At 42.6% G+C, this 22,312-nt stretch overlaps 1 protein-coding gene and 1 long non-coding RNA gene across 7 annotated transcripts in view; one reads left to right on the top strand and one right to left on the bottom strand.

Moving 5' to 3' along the window:
* Positions 1-7,433, bottom strand: part of LOC138850605 (uncharacterized) — a 132,381-nt gene extending 124,948 nt beyond the window's left edge. Inside the window, exon 1 of the long non-coding RNA XR_016237186.1 lies at positions 7,305-7,433. This is a non-coding gene — a long non-coding RNA (uncharacterized LOC138850605). The remainder of the gene's footprint in view (positions 1-7,304) is intronic.
* An 82-nt stretch (positions 7,434-7,515) lies between these two features.
* The window catches only part of EPHX4 (epoxide hydrolase 4), a 37,103-nt gene continuing 22,306 nt past the window's right edge, over positions 7,516-22,312 (top strand). For 2 of the 6 annotated variants that reach the window (XM_089337071.1, XM_002715865.6), the window contains exons 1-4: positions 7,516-7,892; positions 10,301-10,386; positions 18,155-18,312; positions 21,344-21,472. In XM_089337071.1, coding sequence (XP_089193197.1) covers positions 7,662-7,892; positions 10,301-10,386; positions 18,155-18,312; positions 21,344-21,472 — 604 coding nt within the window. In that variant the 5' untranslated portion in view covers positions 7,516-7,661. Of the gene's footprint in view, positions 7,893-9,526; positions 10,022-10,300; positions 10,387-18,154; positions 18,313-21,343; positions 21,473-22,312 lie in introns of those variants that run through there. The other 4 variants (XM_089337070.1, XM_089337069.1, XM_089337072.1 and 1 more) reach the window with 4 other exon arrangements.

Below are 22,312 nucleotides of genomic sequence, written 5' to 3'. Positions count from 1 at the left end.
CTGGAAGAGGAGCAACCGGGACAGAATCAGCCCCCCAACTGGGACTAGAACCCGGGGTGCCGGCACCGCAGGCGGAGGATTAGCCTAGTGAGCCACTTATTTGGAATTACTGAAATAATTTTTAATGAAATTCATCTACCCTGTAATTTTTGTATTATCTTCATCAAACTTTGCATTATTATTAAGAAATTGAGGAACTTATTTGGTCTGAATGAACTTAACAGGAATCTTCTCTTTAAAGGTATGCAGGATACTAGTAACCAGCTAATCTAATGGGTATGTGTAGAACATGCCATCCAACAACGTTATGCATATTTGTTTTCCAAACATGTAATTAAGCAATACATTTGTAAATAATTAATGGGACAAAAAGGAAATTTTACAGAAAATTTTCAGAAATACAAGGATGAAAATATAAATACAACATATCAACATATATGTAATGCTGTTAAAAAGTAATGAGTGCTAAATGCTTCCATTAAAAATAAGAAAAATGGACAGGCATTTTGAATAGCAATGTTCAGAGTTGCAGTTCCTCCTTAAATTCCAGCTTCCTGCAAATGCATTCCCAGGGCCTGCAAATGACTGGATTGATTGGGTCCCTGCCCGACCCAGCCCTAGCTGTTGCAGGATCTGAGCAATGACCCAAAACAAGATCTCTCCCTATATATCCCTCTCCTTTTCTCCCTTTCAAATAAATGAAATAAATTTAAGAAATTTAAAATGGGCAGGTGTTGTAGCAATAGCAGGTTAAGCTGCCGCCTGTGACTTCGGCATCCCATATGAGCGCCAGTCCCAGTCCCAGCTTTCCACTTCTGATCCAGCTCCCTGCTAACGTGCCAGGGGAAGTAGCAGAGGATGGCCCAAGTCCTTGGGCCCCTGCACCCATGAGGGAAACCACGAGGAAGAAGCTCCTGGCTCCTGGCTTTAGAGCCACCCACCTCTGGCTGTTGAAGCCATTTGGGAAGTGAAACAGTGGATGAACCATCTCTCTCTCTCTCTCTCTCTCTCTCTCTCTGACTATACCTTTCAAATAAATAAATAATTAAACATCTAAAAAAGAAGGAGAATAAATGCCCTCTTTGGGGCTCAGTCTTTAAAAATATTTTTTAAACAAAAAAGGCCACAAATCAATAAGTTCCTAACCCAAGAACTTAGGAAAAAATGTCAAAATAAACATAAGGCAGACACCAATGAAATGATATAGCAGACATCAGCAAAACTGAAAATTAAAAAAAAAATCAATTAAACAAAAAGAGTAATTGCCGGTATAGGGGGATCAATAAAGTTGATAAATTTCTAGAAAAAAACTGACAAAAAGAAGGCAAATTATTAACAGCAAGAATGAAATTGCGAATATCATTACAGATCCTACAAAAGATGAAAGAGCTGGGCAGTGGGTATCAGAGTGCCTGTGTTCAATTCCAGGCTCTGGCTCCTGATTCTAGTTTCCAACAAATGCAGATGCTAGCTGAATTCCTGCCACCCTGGCTCTAATCCCAGCCAAGCCCCAGCTGTTCTGGGCATTTGGGGAATGAACCAATGGATGGATATCTCTCTCTTTCGCTGTCTCTCAAAGGTTAAAAAAACTTAAAGGAATACTACAAATAACTTAATACTCATCAATTTGGAGAAATATATTAAATTCTTCAAAACCATGAAGTACCAAAACCCAACCAAGATACAACGGATAATCTGAATGGACTATATTATAAAGGAAATTGAATTCAAAATGTAAAACTAAGGGCCAGTGCTGCAGCGTAGCAGGTAAAGTCACCGCCTGCAGTGCCGGCATCCCATATGGGCTATGGTTCCAGTCTCAGCTGCTCCACTTCCTATCCAGCTCTCTACTATGGCCTGGGAAAGCAGTAGAAGATGGCACAAGTCCTTGGGCCCCTGCACCCACATGGGAGACCTGGAAGAAGCTCCTGGCTTCGGTTCGGCGCTGCTCCAGCCATTGCGGCCATCTGGGAAGTGAACCAGCAGATGGAAGACCTCTGTGTGTGTGTGTGTATGTCTCTCTCTCTCTCTCTAACTCTGTCTTTCATGTAAATAAAATAAATCTTTAAAAAAAAAAAAAAAGAATTACAGACCATGCCTAATGTGAGTTATTCCATGCAGTCAGTGCAACATTTGAAAATCAGCGTAACTCACTATGTCAATAAGCTAAAGAAGGGATAATTGATAATTCTGACACATGATTTTCTAGTAGAATATCCTAAGAAATCTACAAAAAACTTTTATCAGCTATTCCTTAAGACTAAATTAAGGGGCCGGCATGGTGGCATAGTGGGTAAAGCCGCTGCCAGCAGTGCCAGCATCCCATATGGACGCTGGTTCAAGGTCCGGCTGCTCCACTTCTGATCCAGATCTCTGCTATGGCCTGAGAGAGCAGTAGAAGATGGCCCAAGTCCTTGGGCCTCTGCACCCACATGGGAGACCCAGAAGAAGCTCCTGGCTCCTGGCTTTGGATCGGAGTAGTTCCAGATGTTGCGGCCAACTGGGGAATAAACCGCGGATGGAAGACCTCTTTCCTTCTCTCTCTGTGTAGCTCTGACTTTCAAATAAATAAAATAAATCTTTTAAAAAAAGACTAAATTAAAAACAGCTTAAATATTCATTACCACCCTCCCTCCCCACCATAGCATAAGCTGAAATCCTATAACCATTTATCTTAAAATGAGAAGTAAAAATGAATGATTCCTATTGCTTCTTTTATTTAACATTATTTTGGAAAATTGTAGCCAATGATATAAACAACAAAAAAGTCCAAAATGAAAATAGTTTTATTCCCTTCCAACCTGTATGACTTTTGTGTTTCTTTATTACATTGCCTAGAATTATTTATTTATTATTTATTTTGAAAGAGTGACAGAGAAGAAGATCCTTCATCTGCTGATTCACTCCCCAAATGGCTGCAGTGGCAAGGTGGAAGCCAGGAGCCTGGAACTCCATCCTGGTCTCCTACATGGGTGGCAGGAACTGAAGTACTTTTCCATCATCTACTTCTCAGGCAAATTAGCAAGAAGCTGCATAGGAAGCTGAGTGGCGGTAGGGGTTGTTCAAACTGGCACTCCAATACCAGCTGCAGGGTGTCCAAGAGGTGGCTTAACCTACTGCACCAGAGCACCTGCCCCTGCCTAGAATTTTTAGCACTGGGTTGAATAAGAGCAGTAAGAATGAGCATCCTTCGTTTCTTCCTAAATATAAGGATAGCATTGAGTCTTTCACCACTACACATAATGTTAGTTTTAGGTTTTTTGTAGATGCCCTTTTCAAATTGAAGAATTTCCCTCTATTTCTAACTTGCTAAAAAGTTTTCTTTTAAAATCATAAAATTTGATTTGTCAAATGGTTTTTCTTCTTTAGTTTATTGATAGAGTGGTGTTAGGGAAGAGGTAGCCCAATAGCTTTGAGAATTCTACCAGACACTCAAGGAAAAAATTATTATGAATTCTACATAAATACTTCCAGAATATATGAGAAGAATATGCAATCATACACGTGAAATGATCAACCGAATATTAGCAAATTGAAATTAACAATGTGAAGGGGCTGGCTCTGTGGTGTAGCAGGTAAAGGTGCTGCCTGCAGTGCTGGCATCCCATATGGGTGCCAGTTCGAGTCCCGGCTGCTCTACTTCCAATTCAGCTTTCCTGCTAATGTGCCTGGGAAAGCAGTGGAAGATAGCCCTGAACCAACATGGGAGACCTGAAAGAAGCTCCTGGCTTCAGCCTGGCCCAGCCCTGGCTATGGATGCCATTTGGGGAGAGAACCAATGATGGAAGATCTCTCTCTTCTTCAGCTTTGCCTTTCCTTCTCTGCAACTCTTTCAAATAAATAAATTAATAAATCTTTTTTTTTTTTAAAGAAACTAACAATGTGTGGAAAATATAATACTTTATGACCAAGGGGGTTTTTCTTAGTTTTGAAAGGCAGTTCAAAATTCAAAAATTTTTAAGAATGTAATTCACTGAATCAACAAATTACAGAGAAAAACAATAACTATCTCAATAGAAGTAGAAAAGCCTTTGACAAAATTCAACCTCTATTTATTCTCAGAAACCAGAAATAGAAAGGACCTTCATCACATGATTAAATGCATCTAAACAAAATCTGTAACCAACTTTATGATTAACAGTGAAAGATTAATCTGCTTTCCCCTTTATATCAGGAAGAAGGTAAAGATGTCCACTCTCACCACTCCTACCCAATATTCTACTGGAAATAATAGCCAGTGCAATTAGGCAAGAACAAGAAATAAAAGCCACATAGATTGAAAAGAAAGAAAAAGAACTGTCAATCCATAGACAACGTAATTACATAGAAAACCCCAAAAATCTTTCAAAAAGCTACTACAACTCACAAATGAATTTAGCAAGGATTCAGAATCCAAGATTCAAGACAAAAGGAAAAAAAATCAATTCTATTTGAACATCGGAGTTGAACATCCCAATCCAAAAATCTGAAATGCTCAAAAATCCAAGATGTTTTGATTGTCAACATGACACCACAAGTGGAAAGTTCCACACCTGGCCTCATGTGATGGTAGCAGTAAAAATGCATCCACACCAAAAATATTGTATAAAATTATCTTCAGGGTTCTGTGTATTAGGTACATATGAAACAAATTAATTTCATGTTTAGACTTCCCATTCCCAAAATACTTCATTGTGTTTATGCAAATATTCTCAAATCCAAAAAAATCTGAAATCCAAAACAACTGCAAGCATCTCAGATAAGGGATATTCATTTGTACTGGCAATGAACAATTCGGATGTTGAAAAATAGCGTTTATAATAACTTTCAAAAGAAATACTTAGGAGGCCAGCAATGTGGCATAGCTGGCATATATGTGGCAAACCAGTGCCCAGATATGGGCAGCTCTGGGCTGCTCCATTCCTGATCCAGCTCTCTGCTATGGCCTGGGAAAGCAGTGAAAGATGGCCCAATCCTTGGGCCCCTGCACCTACGTGGAAAACCTGGAAGAAGCTCCAGGCTCCTGGCTTCAGACCAGCCCAGCTTGAGCTGTTGCAGTCATTTGGGGGAATGAACCAGAAGATGGAAGACCTACCTCTCTCTTTCTCTCTCTCTCTCTCTCTCTCTCTCTCTCTCTACCTCTCTGTATCTCTGCCTTTCAAATAAATAAATAAATCTTTAAAAAAATACTTAGGTATAAATCTTACAAAATGTGTGCAGGATCTATATGCTTAAAACCTGAAAAAAATTGATGACAGAAATCAAAGATTTAAATGGAGAGAGAACATCGTGTTCATGGATTGGAAAATTCATTTTATCAATTCTCTCCAAATCAGTTAATTGATTTAATGCATTCAATCAGTCATTTTTGCTAATAAATAAATGGATAAACTAATTTAAAATATGTATAAAGTAACTAGAACAGTCAAAACAATTTTGATAAAACAGAACAAAGTTTAAGGACTCAAAGCACCTGAGTTCTATATTTATCATACTACTTAGAATAGTCATGACAAGTTTGGTTCCCTCCATTCATGATTTTACTTTCTTCAGTTTCAGTTGCCTGTGTCAACTGTTATTCAAAATATTAATATTTGTTTTTGACTCTTTCCAGAAAGACAACATTCACGCAGCATTTATTACAGTCTATTATTATAATTGTTCTATTTTATTATTAGCTATTGTTATTAATCTCTGTGCCTAACTTATAAATTGAACTATCACAGGTATGAATGAATGGGAGAAAATGTAGTATGTATAGGGCTTAGCACTATTTGTAGTTTCAAGTAATCACTGGGGGACTTGGAACATATCTCCTGCAGAGAAGGGGGAACTACTGTGTTGGAGAAAATATAGACACAGAGAGCCGTACTGAAGAGTCCAGAAAGAGACCCTTCTGTCAACTGATTTTCAACAAATGTGCAAAGGGCATTCAATAAAGAATATTCCTTTCAACAAATGGTCCAAAGGCAATTGCATATACACATGTGAAACATAAACTTCAATCCATACCTTTGCCCTACACAAAAATTATCTCAAAATAAGTCATAAGCCTAAATATACAACAGAAAAACATAAAACCTCTAGAAGAAAACAGGTTTAAGAAAAACAAAACCTTGTTGACTTTGGGTTAGGCAAAGATTTCTTATAAAAGAGATCAAAATACCAGCAATAAGAGAAAAAAAGTGGCTAGTTAGACTACAAGACTAAGTTTTGCTCTTCAAACATCTGTTACAAAAATGAAGAGATACAGACCTGGTAAATATGTGCAAATTACATGAAATATGGTAAATATTTGTAACCAAAATATGTAAGGAGCTCTCAAAACTCAATAGTAAAGAAAACAAATACCTATTTTTTATGAGTAAAGAAATTGGACAGAAATTTTGTTAAGAAGATTATATTCAAGTGTCACATAGGTGTGTAAAAGATGGCCAATACTATTAGTCATTAGGCAAATGCAAATAATTATTTCAATCGGATACCACTACACACATCTTAGAATAATGGCTAAAATTAAAAAAAAAAAATTTGTTTTTGACAGAACCCAGTGCTTTCAAGAATGTGACATAATTATAACTCTCACACATTGCTGGTGTGAATTCAAAATTGTACAGCCACTTGGGAAACCAGTTTGACAGTTTCTCCCAAAGCTAAATGCACTTAGCACCTGGCCCAGCAAACCCACTTTTAGGTATTTACCCAAATGAAATAAAAACATACATTCTCACACACACACACACACACACACACACACGGAACTTTACATGAATGTTTAATCAGCAATTAAAAAAATACATGCCATAGTATGGTGGAATCACAAACACCTTGTACCAAAAGGCTACATATTGTGTAATTCCTGATTTACAAGAATCCACTATGCTTTTTTATTGACTGATCAACTGATTGATTTGCAACACAGAGAGAGAGAGAGGGAGAGAGCGAGAGAGCGCGCAAGCGAGTTCTCCCATCTGCTGGTTCACTCCTCAAATGCCCACAACAGGCAAAGCCAGAAGGCCAGACTAGGGTCGCCCAAGTGCTGTTAAAATACACGCACACGCACTACTGGACAAGGAAACAAACGTGGTAGCCAAGGGCTTGTCTACTTGCCATTTTCTGGCTGGGCGGATGACTTTGAACCTGACTGAAGAATATTAACAGCTCCCAAGAGCGTCAGTGACAAAGCAGTGATGTCCAGCATGTAGCCCCAAGACAGGTCACCGTCCTCTCCTCCCCGCGCCCCACGGTTCCACCACCCAACAGAAGGCCTGAGATGAAGAACTTGAACCCTGGGCACAAGAGTGGCGCTTCCCTGTGGTCGGTACCTGGGACGGTTTGGCAAAGTCTTCCCTTCATTTTCCAGCCATTTTTCCACGGGGTTTCTCCCCGCGGAGAAGGGTCGTGGCTCCTGCCCTGGCCTTGTCCCGGGCCGACCTCGCGGCGGGGGAGTCTCCCCTGCGGCGCTCGGGCGGGCGCGGCGGCCCCGGGCGTGTCGCGGGCGGCCCCGCCGTGACTCGGGACGCAGCCCCGCCGCCGTCGCCGCTGCCGCCACTGCCGCCACTGCCGCCGCCGCCGGGGCCGGGGGAGGCGCGCGCCGAGCCGGCGACGGCGGGCGAGCCTGACGCGCCGCGGCGCGCGCTCTCCGGCTGCGGAGGAAGGGCCGCGGGCCCCGCCGCCGCCCGATGGCGGGGCCGCGGGACCGCCTGCCCCGCTTGATGGTCGCGATCCGGTCCCTGCTCTTCTGGTCCCTGGTCTACTGCTACTGCGGGCTCTGCGCCGCCGTCCACCTGCTCAAACTTTTGTGGAGCATCGGCAAAGGACCCGCACAGACCTTCCGGCGGGTCGCCCGCGAGCACCCTCCCGCGTGCTTGAACGACCCCTCTTTGGGGACCCACTGCTACGTGCGGATCAAGGTGAAGGCCAGCGCCGGCCTGGCGGTGACGGGAGGGAACGTGACGGCCGTGAGAGTGGAGGGTGCCAGGCTGCCCGCTCCGTGGCGCCCGGCTCAGCGTCCCCGAGAGTCCGCCGGCTCCCGAGCGCGCGGCAGGCTCCGGGAAGACGCCAGGGGGCGGCAGGAGGGGCGAGGTGTGGCGGCAGAGGGTCGTGTCGGAGGGAGAGAAGGAGGGAGGGAGCAAGGGAGCGAGCGCTGACAAGGTGCCTTGGTTTCTGAATGTGTAGTTTCTCTTACAGTGTCCCCTTAATGTGGCGGTCCGACCCCCGACCCTCGGCCGCAACAACCCCGCATTAATTCCGCTCCCTCTCCTTCCCTTGTGAAGGGAAATTCTCCCGTCACCTTTTTGCCCTCAGGAGCCCCGAGCAGCTGTGGGGGGAATTGTTCCTGGTGGCGCCCTGCTGTCCCAGGAGACTGTCCTTGCCCGAATTTCAGAGACAAAGAGACTAAGTCTTTGGAAATCGGGAGTTCATTCTGCCCACAGACGCTCTAGGCCACGTGAACCGAGAGTCTCTGTGTGTTTGTGGGGAGGGGAACAGATGGGTGAAGTCGGGGACCAGAGGAATGGCATAAAAAGTAAATGTCACCTGTGCCTGTGGATTTCAATTGTCCATGCCTACCCCAGCCTTTGTCCCAGCCCACGGGTATGCTATTTCCCGAGGCTCCAGGTGGTGAAGGGAAACAGTCCCCGTGATACACCCCGCAGGCTGACTCACAAGCCTTTCAAAATCAGCAGCTTCATATGGGGGCATGTTTGTGTCACCGTGTCCTGATTGCCCAGGAGGAGCTAAACTAGCAGGCAGCTGGAGTTCAGGAGGGCAAGAGGAACTTCTTTCTGGCTCTTAATCAGCCTGGAGTTAAAATGAGAATTGAAAATAAGTTAGTAGATGTGAAAACAAAAGGATAAATTACAACAGTCACTGGCACACAGTGCAATAAAGCATCTGCTAATGACATCCGGTCGAGTGTCCACAGCATGTCAGCCTCCAAGACTCACCACCCAAGAAGAGGTTATTGAACTGCCAGAAGGCGTTCTGCTGTCAGATTTGTTAACTCTGGCAAATGTGAAGTGGAAAAGTGGTGTAAGAATCATCCGGGGAGCAGGTGTTTGGCTTAGCCATTCGGATGCCGCATCCCACATGGAGTACCTGGGTTCAGTTTTCTTGACTCCAGCCTCCTGCCAGTGTAGACCCTGGAAGGCAGTGGTAATGGCTCACTTAATTGGGTTCCTGCCACCCATGTGGGAGACCTGAATTCTGTTCCCAGCTCCTGGCTTTGGCCCTGGCCATTGTGAGCATTTGCGGACTGAACCAGTCGATGGAAGCTCTCTGTGTGCCTGTCCCTATCTCTCAAATTAAAAAACGAAGAAGAATCACCTGGAATTCCTCAGAACACCTTTCCTGTGACTCTGGAGGCCTAAAGAGCTTCCCTAGAGACACAGGACCCAGGAGTGCAAAGAACATTGCCCTGGGAGTGAGCACAAGAGGGGGATGCTGGTCACCACCCTGCTCCCAGTCACCCTTCTGACCTGGGTTCGCCTATTTGGATCTGTTTTATTAACTCTGTGAAATAATAGGGTCAATTAATAAAATTTTAAGGTTCTTTCACCTGTGTAAACCCATTTGCTTGGGTTGCCTGCCATAAAACCTCTAGTCTGTGCTCAGCTCCAGTTCCTGGTTTCACTCCTGGCGTTCTTTCAGAGTTTTTGTTTCTCATTGTCTGGCTGTTTTCTCCGTTAGCTTAGACCACTCTCATTCCCACGCTTTGTATTTTCCTTGGGCTGTCTGGCCTCCCACTGGCAGAGTGATGACGCCTCAAGCGCTCAGGGCATTCCGCTGTTAGAAACGCGCACTGACATGACGTGAGGAGCAGGCAGCGAGGGGAACAGTACACGCAACACTCAAAATAATAACGGGGGAAGGAGAGACCTAAAAATAAGGGAAGGAGGTGTGAATTATGTAACTGATGGCACAGCTTTTGACGGGCAAGCTGAGAAAAGTCCGTGACTAGGAGGTAAACTTGGCAGGATTATAAATTCAGAGTCATTTACGTGTCCTGCAGAATTTGAATGAGATGAGAAGTGACACATCGGTAAGATGGAAGCTACAAATTGTGACATTTGCTTTGGAAGCTAAGTTGACCTTGTAGTAGTAGAATTAGGAGGGAGGAGGGTACTATGATGGGAATATCAACCAAAGTGAATCTTTATTTTATTCTATTGATAAATCATGGATTTTTTCCTTTTTGAAAGTTACTGACATTTCTTGATATTAAAAATAATGCAAGTGACTATTTTTAAATGAAATAGGTATACTAGATAGGCTCCTATGACACAAAACACTGCTAAAATCCCATGCCCTCCATTTTCAGGATTCGGGGTTACGCTTTCACTATGTTGCTGCTGGAGAAAGAGGGAAGCGCCTTATGCTGCTGCTTCATGGATTTCCAGAATTCTGGTAAGCTTACCAACGTGCATTAAAAACGTGGCTTTTTGTCTTAGTCTCTTTTGTGCTGCTATAACAGAATATCACAAACTGGTAATTTGTGATGAATGGAAATTTATTTGCTTATGGTTTGGGAGGCTGGGAAGTCCCAGAACAAGCCAATGGCTTCTGGCAAACGTCTTTTTGTGTCTTTATAACATGGCAGAAGGTGGAAGAGCAGAAAGACAGAAGGGGCTGAAATTGTTCCTTTGTAACAGCATTAATTCCTCCCAAGAGTACATAGTACCTTCCCATCAGGGCTAAAAGTCTCACACATTAATACTGTTACAATGGCAATTAAATTTCAACTTCAATTTTGGAGAGGACAAGCATTCAGACCTTACCATTTACCATAGTATCATTTTCTCTTTTTTTAGTATTTATTTTTTATTCATTTGAAAGGCAGAGAGAGAGAGAGAGAGAGAGAGATCTTCCATCTACTGGTTCATTCCTTCAAATGGCTGCAATGACCATGCCTGGTCCGGGCCAAAGCCAAGAGCTAGGAGTTTCTTCCACATCTCCTGTGTGGGTGTGGGGGCCTAAGCACTTGGGCCATCTTCCGCTGCTTTCCCAGGAGCATTTGCAGGGAGCTGGATCAGAAGTAGAGCAGCCAGGACTCCAGCTGGCACCCATATGGGATGCCGGTGCTGCAGGTGGCAGCTTAACCAGCTACCCTACAGTGCCGGCTGCAGTATCGTTTTCTTGTAATGACTTGACAGACCCTGCTACCATGCCTGAATGTTCCTTCGTCTCAGCAATGGCTTTCTTCCTAAAGAAACCTACATGCTGCCATCCTAAATTTGTACATTTTTGAGGATTAAAAGAAGTATCTTTTAACGTTTCAAATTTCTGAAATAGTCACAAAACAGTTTTTTGGATTTTCTAGAATACCTACTGTGGACAAAGTATCACAGTGACCGGGGAAAGCAGTTTCTCCAAATCAAAGGCTTGGAGTGTTTGTTACCAGGAAATTTTTGGAGAAGGCAGAAAGAAGAAGACCCAGGAAAACTGAAAATGAGCTATTTCCTATGCACATAGCAACAGAGTCTTATTAATACAGGATGAATTAAGGACCTAGATATTTCACATTAGGAAGAAAATCTAAAGACAGAAATACACAGTTGTTAGTTACTGTTTTAGTCCATGTTACTTTAATAAAATATCTGAGACTGGGTAATTTATAAAGAACAAAAATGTATTTCTCATAGCTCTGCAGGCTGGCAAGTCCAAGATCAGGGCACCAGGGTTAGGTCTTTTCTTCCAAGAAAGTACTTCGTTGCTGTCTCTAGCAGGGGTGAGCACTGTGTTCTCACACAATGAAAGACAGAAGGACAAACAGGCCCCAGCTGCTTCCCTCCAGCCTTTTCACAAGGTCACTAATCACACTCCACCCTTAGGAATTAATCACCCCTAAAAGCACCACTTTTTAAAATTATCACATTGGTGATTAAGTTTCAACATGTGAATTTTGGGGTATACATTCAGCTACCCAGGGGTGAATTAATTCTTCTATTCTCCATGAACTTCACAGGACCAAATAAACACAGATGAAAACAACATATGATTGAAAAAAATTTTTTTAATGAACGCCTTTAAAAAAAATGATATGGGGCTGACATTGTGGTGTAGTGGGTAAAGCTGCCACCTGTGATGCCAGCATCCCATATAGGCACCACCAGTTCCTGTCCTGGCTGCTCCACTTCTGATCCAGTTCCCTGCTAATGGCCAGGAAAAAGCAGTGGAAGATGGGGCCCAAGTGCTTGGGCCTCTGCCACCCACTTGGGAGACCCAGATGAAGCTCCTGGCTCTTGGCTTCGGTCTGGCACAGTCCTGGCCATTGTAGTCATCTGGGAAGTGAACCAGCAGATGGAAGATCACTCCTCAAATGCCTGCAACACCTGGGGCTGAACCAGGCCAAAGCCAGGAACCCAGAACTCAACCCAGGTCTTCCATGTGGGTTCTTGGGACCCAACTACTTGAGCCATTATCTGCTGCTTCCCACAGGGTGCATATTAGAAAGAAGCTAGAATCCAACAGAGTTGGAACTCAAACCTAGGCATTCCAATATGGAATGCAAAAAAGTGTCCCAAGCGCCACCTTCACCATTAGAATGCCTGTAGGTGATTTCTTTTTCAGTTTAGGGCTAAAGTGCATTTACTTATGAATTCTAGGAAGATGATATTTTAAAAATAGTTTTTTATAATTTATTAAATTATGCAGTTTCCCTATTACTAGCATGTTTAGGATATTATTTGGCTGCACTCCTTGTTAACAACAGTAGTTACATTTATATTTAAGGTAATTTAAATAATTCACAAAATAATGACATATGGAGATATCATATTTGCATGATTTCTAATACAATTTTAAATGTAAAATTTTGCAGAATTGTGCACATGATTTTGAGTCAAATTTCTACCTTGAAATCTCTAATTAAGTGCATTTTAAATGAATAATACTTAGCATATTAAAACAGCACATGCTTTAATAGAACTTGAATATAATTCTCCCCCCAAAATTTGTGATCTTTAGTTGTTGTTGTCTCAAACCCACAATGAGATATCGCCTCACCACTGTCCAAATGGCTATTATCCAAAAGATAGAGAGCAGCAAATGCTGAGGGGGGTGTAGAGAAAGGAGAACTCATACACTGTTGGTGGGAATGTAAATTAATGCAGCCACTGTGGAAAACAGTATTTCAATTTCTTTAAAAGTTGGGAAATAAACTTACCTATAGGATCCAGCAACGTCACTACTGGGTATATACCCAAAAGACATGAACATATTGTATACCTGCTCCACTATGTTTATATCAGCACTGTTCACAATAGCCAAAATATGGACTCAACTGAGGTGTCTATCATCAGATGAATGGATAAAGAAAAGGTATACATACACACACACACACACACACATATAAATTTTTCAGCTATAAAAAAGAATAAAATTATATCATTTGCATCAAGATGGTTGAAATTGGAGGACATCATGTTGAGTGAAATAAGCCAGACACATAGGGCCGACACTGTGGCATAGCAGGTAAAGCCGCCGCCTGCTGTGCCAACATCCCATATGGGCGCTAGTTCAGTCCTGGCTGCTCCTCTTCTGATCCAGCTCTCTGCTATGGCCTGGGAAAGCAGTAGAAGATGGCCCAAATCCTTGGGTCCCTGCACCCACATGGAAGACTTGGAAGAAGCTCCTAGCTCCTGGCTTTGGATCGGCGAAGCTCCAGCCATTGCGGCCAACTGGGAGTGAACCAGCAGATGGAAGACCTCTCTCTCTCTCTCTCTCTGGCTCTCCTTCTCTCTGTGTAACTCTGACTTTCAAAGAAATAAATAAATCTTTTTTTTTAAAAAAAGAGCCAGACACAGAAAGACAAATACTGTATGTTTCCCTTAAATGTGGGGGCTAAAATTAAAAAAAAAAAAATGAAAGAAATCCCTGTGTGCGTCAGTTTTGCTGCAAATATAGTGTTTTGTCAAAAAAAAAAAAGTTGGACTTCAGTTACAAAGATATAAAAAAAAAACTCAAAATGAGGTAAAACCAATGAAAAATAATACAGTAATACTCATATGTGTTGACAAATTAGTATATTTAAAGAAACAAACTGGTTCACCTGTTTAATATAACCCAGAGACATTGAGAAGATTACTGTGGCCTACCCAAAAAAGATGCAATTTATTAACATTTTCAAATCCATCTTAATTGACTATACTTTTACAGATTTTGCAAGTCAGATTTCTAGTAACAAACTGAAGATTTTGTATCCATTCATAATTCTAAATACATATCTGACACCCTCCAGTTCATCTATATATTGATGTTAGGAAATTGACTTGTACATTGGTCTTTTTGCTTCACACTGCAGTACCCTTCTCATGACTGGTTTATAATCTTGCATCACTGTATCCGCTTGCCTATTGTACTCTGGCAGTATTTTTAGACAATGATCTTCTACTTGGCTTGCATCAGATAATTTTGCACAGTGTTCCCGTGAACAGATGTGCACACAGATGCTTTTTAAAAAATGCGTATTTTGAGTTCCATAACATAATGAGTCATTTTGAAAAAGTTCATGTCTCTTTTCTATTAGTTATGCAAAACGAGTTTGCTTCTTTGAAGGAAAATCTCATGGTTTCTGCATTCCAGTTATTTCATAGTTCCATTATCAAGTACACGGGGAATGCCTGGTCCACCAAAGGCCTATGGGACTTCGCTGCAGCACCATGCCCATTCTAATTGGCCAGTGCTGGTGCCATTTTGGTTCTTAAATGTATTGTTATTATTATTATTAATTTATTTGAAAGTCAGGGTTACAGAGAGAGAGAGAGAGAGAAATCTTTCATCTGCCAGTTCATTCCCCAGATGGCCACAATAGCTGGGGCTGGTCCAGGAGACTAGAACTCCATCCAGGTCTCCCACCTGGGTGGCAGCAGCTTAAGTACTTGAGCCATCTTCTGCTGCTTTCCAGGGGCATTTGTAGGGAGCTGGATAGGAAGTGTAGCAGTCAGGACTCAAACCAGTGTTGATATGGGATGCTGGAGTCACAATCAGTGGCTTTACCTGCTGGGCCACAATGCTGGAGGCCCCTGTTCAGTGTTTTTAATAATGTTCTTTTTTTTAAAGATTTATTTTATTTATTTGAAAGACAGTTAAGAGAATTAGAAGGAGAGAAAGAGAGAGAGAGAGAGAGAGAGAGAGAGAGAGAGAGAGAGAGAGGTCTTCCACTGGCTCATTCCCCAAATGGCTGCAACAGCCAGAGCTGAGCTAATCCAAAGCCAGGAGCCAGGTGCTTCTTCCTGGTCTCCCACGTGGGTACAGGACTAGGGCCATCCTCCACTGCTTTCCCAGGTGCATTAGCAGGGAGCTGGATCAGAAATGGAGCATCTGGGACTCAAATTGGCACCCATATGAGATGCCAACCCTGCAGGCCGGGGCTTTGACTACCACATTGCCAGCCCCTAGTAACATTCTTGCTTGTACTCATGGTTCAGAATCTTCTCTACAGAAGACTTTTTTTCTTTAGCAAGCAGAAATTTATGTAACATAGTTGTTTTATTGGATTCTTTCTATGGTAATCTGTTATTGTTTTTTAATCTTTAGAGTTTTTTCCTATAACTAAGCTGTTTTATTACTAAAACCAATAAGTCCTATTTGACAGTGAAGTAAAGTGAGTAAAAAGCTACTCTTGATGGAAATAAATTTCCATGTAGTAAATGTTTTCAGAGAATCAAAAGTGTCTTCCTTATATAACTCCATCAAAGGCCTGGGCTGGATAAGCAGTCAGATGTTTTGGTAAGACTCTCAAGCTCACCTTTCTTCTCATTTTTTTTTTTAACCTTATAATGTATTCACTCTGTCAGACTACAAAGTAATTCACTGCTCATAGTATGGGGATTTCCTGATGACCGTAAGCATATTTTGAAAAAGCTTAAGGGTTGGCACTGCGGCCTAGCAGGTAAAGCCACTGCCTGCAGTGCTGCCATCCCATGTGGGCTCTGGTTCGAGACCCAGCTGTTCCACTTCTGATCCAGCTCTCTGCTATGACCCTGGAAAGCAGTGGAAGATGGCTCAAGTCCTTGGGCCCCTGCACCCCCGTGGGAGACCTGAAAGAAGCTCCCAGCTCCTGGCTTCGTATCAGCCCATCTTTGGCCATTGCAGCCATTTGGGGAGTGAAGCAGCAGATGAAAGACCTCTCTCTGCTTCTGCCTCTGCTTCTTTGTAACTCTGCCTTTCAAATAAATAAATAAATATTTAAAAGAAAAGCTTAGAAAATTGACTTCTTAAGTACATTATACCAATTTTACTATCTGGTATTTTGTGGTTTCTGTAAATATTGGCCCTTTGTTACACCCCCACTGAAGCTGGTAAAAAAGAAAGACAGGGAGTCAGCATGTGGCACAGCAAATTAAGCCCTCCCCCCCACTTTTTTTTTTTAAAGATTTATTTATTTGAAAGGCCAAGCTACAGAAAGGTAGAGAAAGAGAGAGAGAGAAGTCTTCCATCTGCTGGTTCACTCCCCACATGGCTGCAATGGCTAGAGCTACGCCGATCCAAAGCCAGGAGTCAGGAGCTTCTTCCAGGTATCCCACATGGGTGCAGAGGCCCAAGGACTTTAGCCATCTCCTACTGCTTTCCCAGGCCATAGCAGAGAGCTGGATTGGAAGAGGAGCAGCTGGGACTCGAACTGGCGCCCATAAAGGATGCCAGCACTGCAGGTGGCAGCTTATCCTCTATGCCACAGTGCCAGCCCAAGCCATCTCTTGCAACACCAGCAGCCTATATTGGAGTGCTGGTTTGAGTCCCGCTTGTTCCACTTCTGACCTGGGAAGGCAGCAGAAGATGTCTCACGTGCTTAGATTCCTACCATCCATGGACCAGAATGGAGCTCCGTGCTCCTGGCTTTAGTCTGGACCAGCACTGGCCATTACAACCATTTGAGAAGTGACCCAATAGATGGAAGGTTCCCCCCCGCCATCCCTCCCTCTCTCTCAGCTTTCAAATATATTAATTAATAAATCTTCAAAAAATTTTAAGGCAGAGCTGGGTGTTTGGCCTAGTGGTTGAGACACCAGTTAAATCACTTGTTTCCCATATCTGAGTATGTGGGTTTTTTACCTGGCTTCAGCTCCTAACTCCAGTTTCCTGTTAATGTGCACAGTGGGAGGCAGTGGTGATGGCTCAAGTCATTATGTTCCCATCACTCATGTGGGAGACCTGGATTGGTTCCAGGCCATGGCTTTTGCCCCCTGGTTGTCACAAGCAATTGAAGAATGAACCAATGGATAATCACAGCTATCTGTTGGTCTCTCTGCTTCTCAAGTAAACAAATAATAATAATTGAAAAGCAGAGTGACAGAGAGACAGAAACAGAAATTGTCCATCCTCTGGATCACTCCCCAAATGCCTCCAACAGCCAGGATTGGGCCAGGATGAAGCCAGGAGCCCAGAATTCTATCTAGACCTCCCACAAGGGTGACAGGACTGCAAACACTTGGGCCATCATCTGCTGCCTTGTAGGATGCATTAGCCAGAAACTGGATGGAAAGCAGAGGAGCCAGGATTCAAATCAACACTCTGATATGGAAGTGGGCATTGAAAGTGGTGGCCTTGCCCACTGTGTTTCAGTGCCCACCCCAAATAAATAAACTTTTTAAAAAGAATGTTTTCTGTGCCAGCACCGTTGTGTACAATGTTAAGCCTCTGCCTGCAGTGTCGGCATCCCATGTGAGCCCTGGTTCAAGTCCCAGCTGTTCCACCTCCTATTCAGCTCCCTGCTAATGTGCCTGGGACAGCAGCAGAAGATGGCCCAAGTGCCTGGGTCCCTGAACCCACGTGGGAGACCTGGAAGAAGCTCCTGACTCCAGCTCCTAGCTTTGGCCTGGCCCAGCATCAGCCATTGTGGCCATTTGGGGAGTGAACCAGCAGATGAAAGATTTCTCTCTCCCTCTCTCTCACTGTCCTTCTCTCTCTGTATCTCTACCTTTCAAATAAATAAATAAATCTTAAAAAAAAAACACAAAAACCAGAATGTTTCCAACACAAAGAATTGATAGATGTTTAAAAAGAGATAAAACAGTTCTAATAGAGAATGTCCATATTTCCTTTTCAAATAGGTCTCTTTTTCCTGCCGACATGCAACCGTGTAATATTTCTAAATAAGTTACTTCTTAAAGTTTCTGTAATGTTATTCTTTGTGATGGTTATATAGTATTTCTTCTATTTAATTTTTTTCTTGCAGGTACTCTTGGCGTCATCAACTGAGAGAGTTTAAAAGTGAATATCGTGTTGTGGCTTTGGACTTACGAGGCTATGGAGAAACAGACGCTCCTATCCATCAAGGAAGTTATAAATTAGACTGTCTAATTACTGACATAAAGGATATTTTAGATTCTCTAGGTAGGTTAGTTTTTTTAAATATATTAATTCTTTTTAAGGAACTAACATTCGACATACTGAATTGATGGCTTCTTTTGGGAGAATCTGCATTTTTCATCTAGCAGAACATTCTCTGAATCCTGTCATCAGGATATAGGATGAAATATTTAGACAGGAAATTTAAAATAATGCATCTGGAGTAACCATTCAGCCCACCAGCCAATAGGGACTTTTGCTTTTAAAAATAGATCTAATGTATGCGCTTATTATTTTCAGAATTACTGAAAATTTGATTCTTGCATATAGAAACTTAATTTCTTCAGAATCCACCCTTAAATATTCATTTTAAAATGTGATTTAAAATATCACCCTTAAAATTCATTTTTTAAGATGCAGAAGCACTTGCATTATCCCTCTTGTGTCTGTCAGCTAGTGCCCAAATAATTCTCTAAGAAACTACCCCAAACTCAGTGACATACAGTCCAAACCATTTATTAATATGCTCATGGACCTGCAGGTTGCCTGTAGGCTGGGTCCCTCTGTGTCTTTGCCTCAGGCTCATGTCCTGCTGGAATTGGCCTCTCACTGTGAATTGGACTGGAGGCCAAGTTAAAGGGGTGTAGCCATGGGATTGAGGGGAGCTCTTCTGCTGATGGCAGAATGGACAAGAGCAGAGATCAGCTCCATAAGTTTCTACTAGCAGCCCATTGGCCAAGGCAAATCTTATGGAGCAGCCTAAAGTCGTCCAACATGAGACCAAAGCAAATCACATGGTGAAATCTAACATCACAGCAAAGTATACTCCTTCTATGGCAGTGGGGAATGGAGAGTAAATATTTTTAACAATAATCTAATCTACTACAAGCTCTTTGACTAGAACCTAGCTACAACTTCTTCACCTAGAACCTGGATGCTGCTATCAGTATATTTGCCTTTATACAGATTTATTTTATTTATTTGAAATGCAGAATTACTGAAAGAATGGGGAGAGTAGAGAGAGAGAGAAGGAGAGGCCTTTCATCCAGTGGTTTACTCCCCAAATGGCCACAATAGTCAGGGCTGGGCCAGGCAAAAGCCAGGAGCCAGAAGCCTCCTCAGATCTCCCATGTGGGTGACAGAGGCCCAAACACTTGGGCCATCTTCCACTGCTTTCCCCAGGGCATTAGCAGGGAGCTGGATCAGAAGTGGAGCAGCCAGGACTTGAACTGGTGCCCTTTTGGGATGCTGGCTTCAGAAGCTTCAGTTCCACCTGCTACGCCATGGTGCCAGCCCCAAGGCTAATAGTTTTAAAGGAGAAAAAATTAGATGGGGTTTGGAAGTGTCAACATGCAGTACTGTCATTTAGTGTTGTTTGAATAAAACAGACTCACTTATTTTGAACAGCTGTATTTCTTTCAGATCTTGTGATAATTTAGTCCAACCTGGCCTAAATTTGACATTATAAAATTTTCTAGACAAAGCCGGCGCCATGGCTCACTAGGCTAATCCTCCACCTTGCGGCGCTGGCACACCGGGTTCGAGTCCCGGTCGGGGCGCCAGATTCTGTCCCGGTTGCCCCTCTTCCAGGCCAGCTCTCTGCTGTGGCCAGGGAGTGCAGTGGAGGATGGCCCAAGTACTTGGGCCCTGCACCCCATGGGAGACCAGGAGAAGTACCTGGCTCCTGCCATCGGATCAGCGCGGTGCGCCGGCCGCGGCGGCCATTGGAGGGTGAACCAACGGCAAAGGAAGACCTTTCTCTCTGTCTCTCTCTCTCACTGTCCACTCTGCCTGTCAAAAAATTAAAAAAAAAATTTTTTTCTAGACAAATCAATAGTGTAAACACAGTGTGTCTGTGTATGTTAGTAGAGTGGTGGAGAATGATGGTGAATAATACTTGAAAAAATTATTTTTGAGTACTACAAGAGTAAGTCCAAATGAATCTTATCCATCTATACTAAATGGATTCTGTAGAAATCTCTAGTAATCAATGTTTTAGCCTAATTCGAATTACTGTAATGATTGCTTGAAATAAAGCTTGTATATCATTGGTACAAAAATTAAGACTTTTCACTAATTCAGTTTGATGTCATAGTTCCAAATTAGTGGTTTTTTATAATACTTATTTATTTGAAAGGTGGAGTTACAGAGAAAGAGGAAGAGACAGAGAGATCTTACATCTGCTGGTTCACTCCCCAAATGGCTACAAGTCCTTGCCAAAGCCAGGAGCCTGGATCTTCCATCCTGGTCTCCCATGTGAATGGCAGGGACACAAGTATTTGGACCAATTTCTGCCACTTTCCCAGGCACATTGGCAGAGAGCTGGATCGGAAATGGAGCAGCTAGGACTTGAACCTGTGCTCATTTGGGATGCCAGCATTGCAGGCAGCAGCTTAACCTGCTGTGCCACAACACTGGCCTCCAAATTAGTAATGTTTTATTGTACTGAGAGTAACATTGGATTTGTAATATTAGGGAGAAAATAGATGCTTCTTGGAAATAAAGATTTACAAGTTGGGCATAGAAAGAGCATTTTTTACTTTAAGTAGAAATTTCTCAGAAAATATTCTAAATAATCTTACTTATGACCTAATTATGAGCAGTCTCTGCCACGGTTTCTAAACTCAGGTCCATGTGACAAGAGGTGAGCTGGCTATTTCATGTTAGAAATAAACAAGGAAGAATTCCTGAGAAAGATTATGATTTGGTAAGTCTACAATGGACCTGGACATCTAAATTTTCTAAAAAGCTGTCTAATGATTCAGATACAGAGACAAGTTTTAGAACCACTGGACTCAGTGTATTTGTACAATGTATTAATTTATGAGGTATATAAGGGGTCTTCAAAAAGTTCATGAAAAATATGAAGTATGAAAAACTATGCATGAATCCCCAAACATTTTTGCAGCAAAATAAATGTATCTTTCAATTCTGTTTTTGTGAACTTTTGGGAGTCCATTTGTATAGGGTAAGATAATGGAAAGAGGAATTTGAGATGTATAACTATTTTATATGAGGTAATGATGTGCCTGTCTGTTTGTCTTCAGTGATGTCAACATTTATTTCTCCATTACAGGGTATAGCAAATGTGTTCTAATTGGCCATGACTGGGGGGGCATGATTGCCTGGCTAATTGCCATCTGTTATCCTGAAATGGTGATGAAGCTTATTGTTATTAACTTCCCTCATCCAAATGTATTTACAGGTGGGTTTTAAGTTTTCATTAAAAATCTCTGCTAATGTGGCAATTCTCTGTTATCCCTGATGTTTTGGATTAAAAGCTTCGACATTCGGTTAGCATAGTCTTTTAAAAATTAAATGACTAAACCATGATAGCACATGAGAAAGTCAGATACCTTGGTTTTAAACCTTCTTAGAGCCTAAGAAAATATTGCTTCATGTTTACTAGCAAATTTTATTCTTTTTAAAAAAATTTGACTGTTAGCTTGGGGAGGAATAAAGGAGAAAATGCAGTGACATTACTTTGACAGTAATGAATCCTGACAGCCTAGCAATAAATCCCCCTCCCTCCTGACTGCTTTACCTATCAGGAATAGCAGTACTCTTTAAAGCAGCAGTTCTCAAACTTTTGGTCTCAGGACTTCTTTTTTTTTTTTTTTTTTTTTTTTTTTTTTTTTTTTTTTTGACAGGCAGAGTGGACAGTGAGAGAGAGAGACAGAGAGAAAGGTCTTCCTTTGCTGTTGGTTCACCCTCCAATGGCCACCACGGCTGGCGCGCTGCAGCCGGCGCACCGCGCTGATCCGATGGCAGGAGCCAGGAGCCAGGTGCTTTTCCTGGTCTCCCATGGGGTGCAGGGCCCAAGCACCTGGGCCATCCTCCACTGCACTCCCTGGCCACAGCAGAGAGCTGGCCTGGAAGAGGGGCAACCGGGACAGAATCCGGCGCCCCGACCGGGACTAGAACCCGGTGTGCCGGCGCCGCTAGGCGGAGGATTAGCCTAGTGAGCCGCGGCGCCGGCCCGGACTTCTTAAATTAAAATAATTAAAGCCTCCAATGAACTCTTTAAAAAAAAAAAAGATTTATT

Source organism: Oryctolagus cuniculus, chromosome 7, assembly GCF_051225735.1.
Source record: "Oryctolagus cuniculus isolate XC-2025 breed Fujian yellow rabbit chromosome 7, ASM5122573v1, whole genome shotgun sequence".
Classification (NCBI taxonomy): domain Eukaryota; kingdom Metazoa; phylum Chordata; class Mammalia; order Lagomorpha; family Leporidae; genus Oryctolagus; species Oryctolagus cuniculus.
Note: the sequence above shows the minus strand (reverse complement) of the source record. Positions and strands in the feature narration are given on the sequence as shown.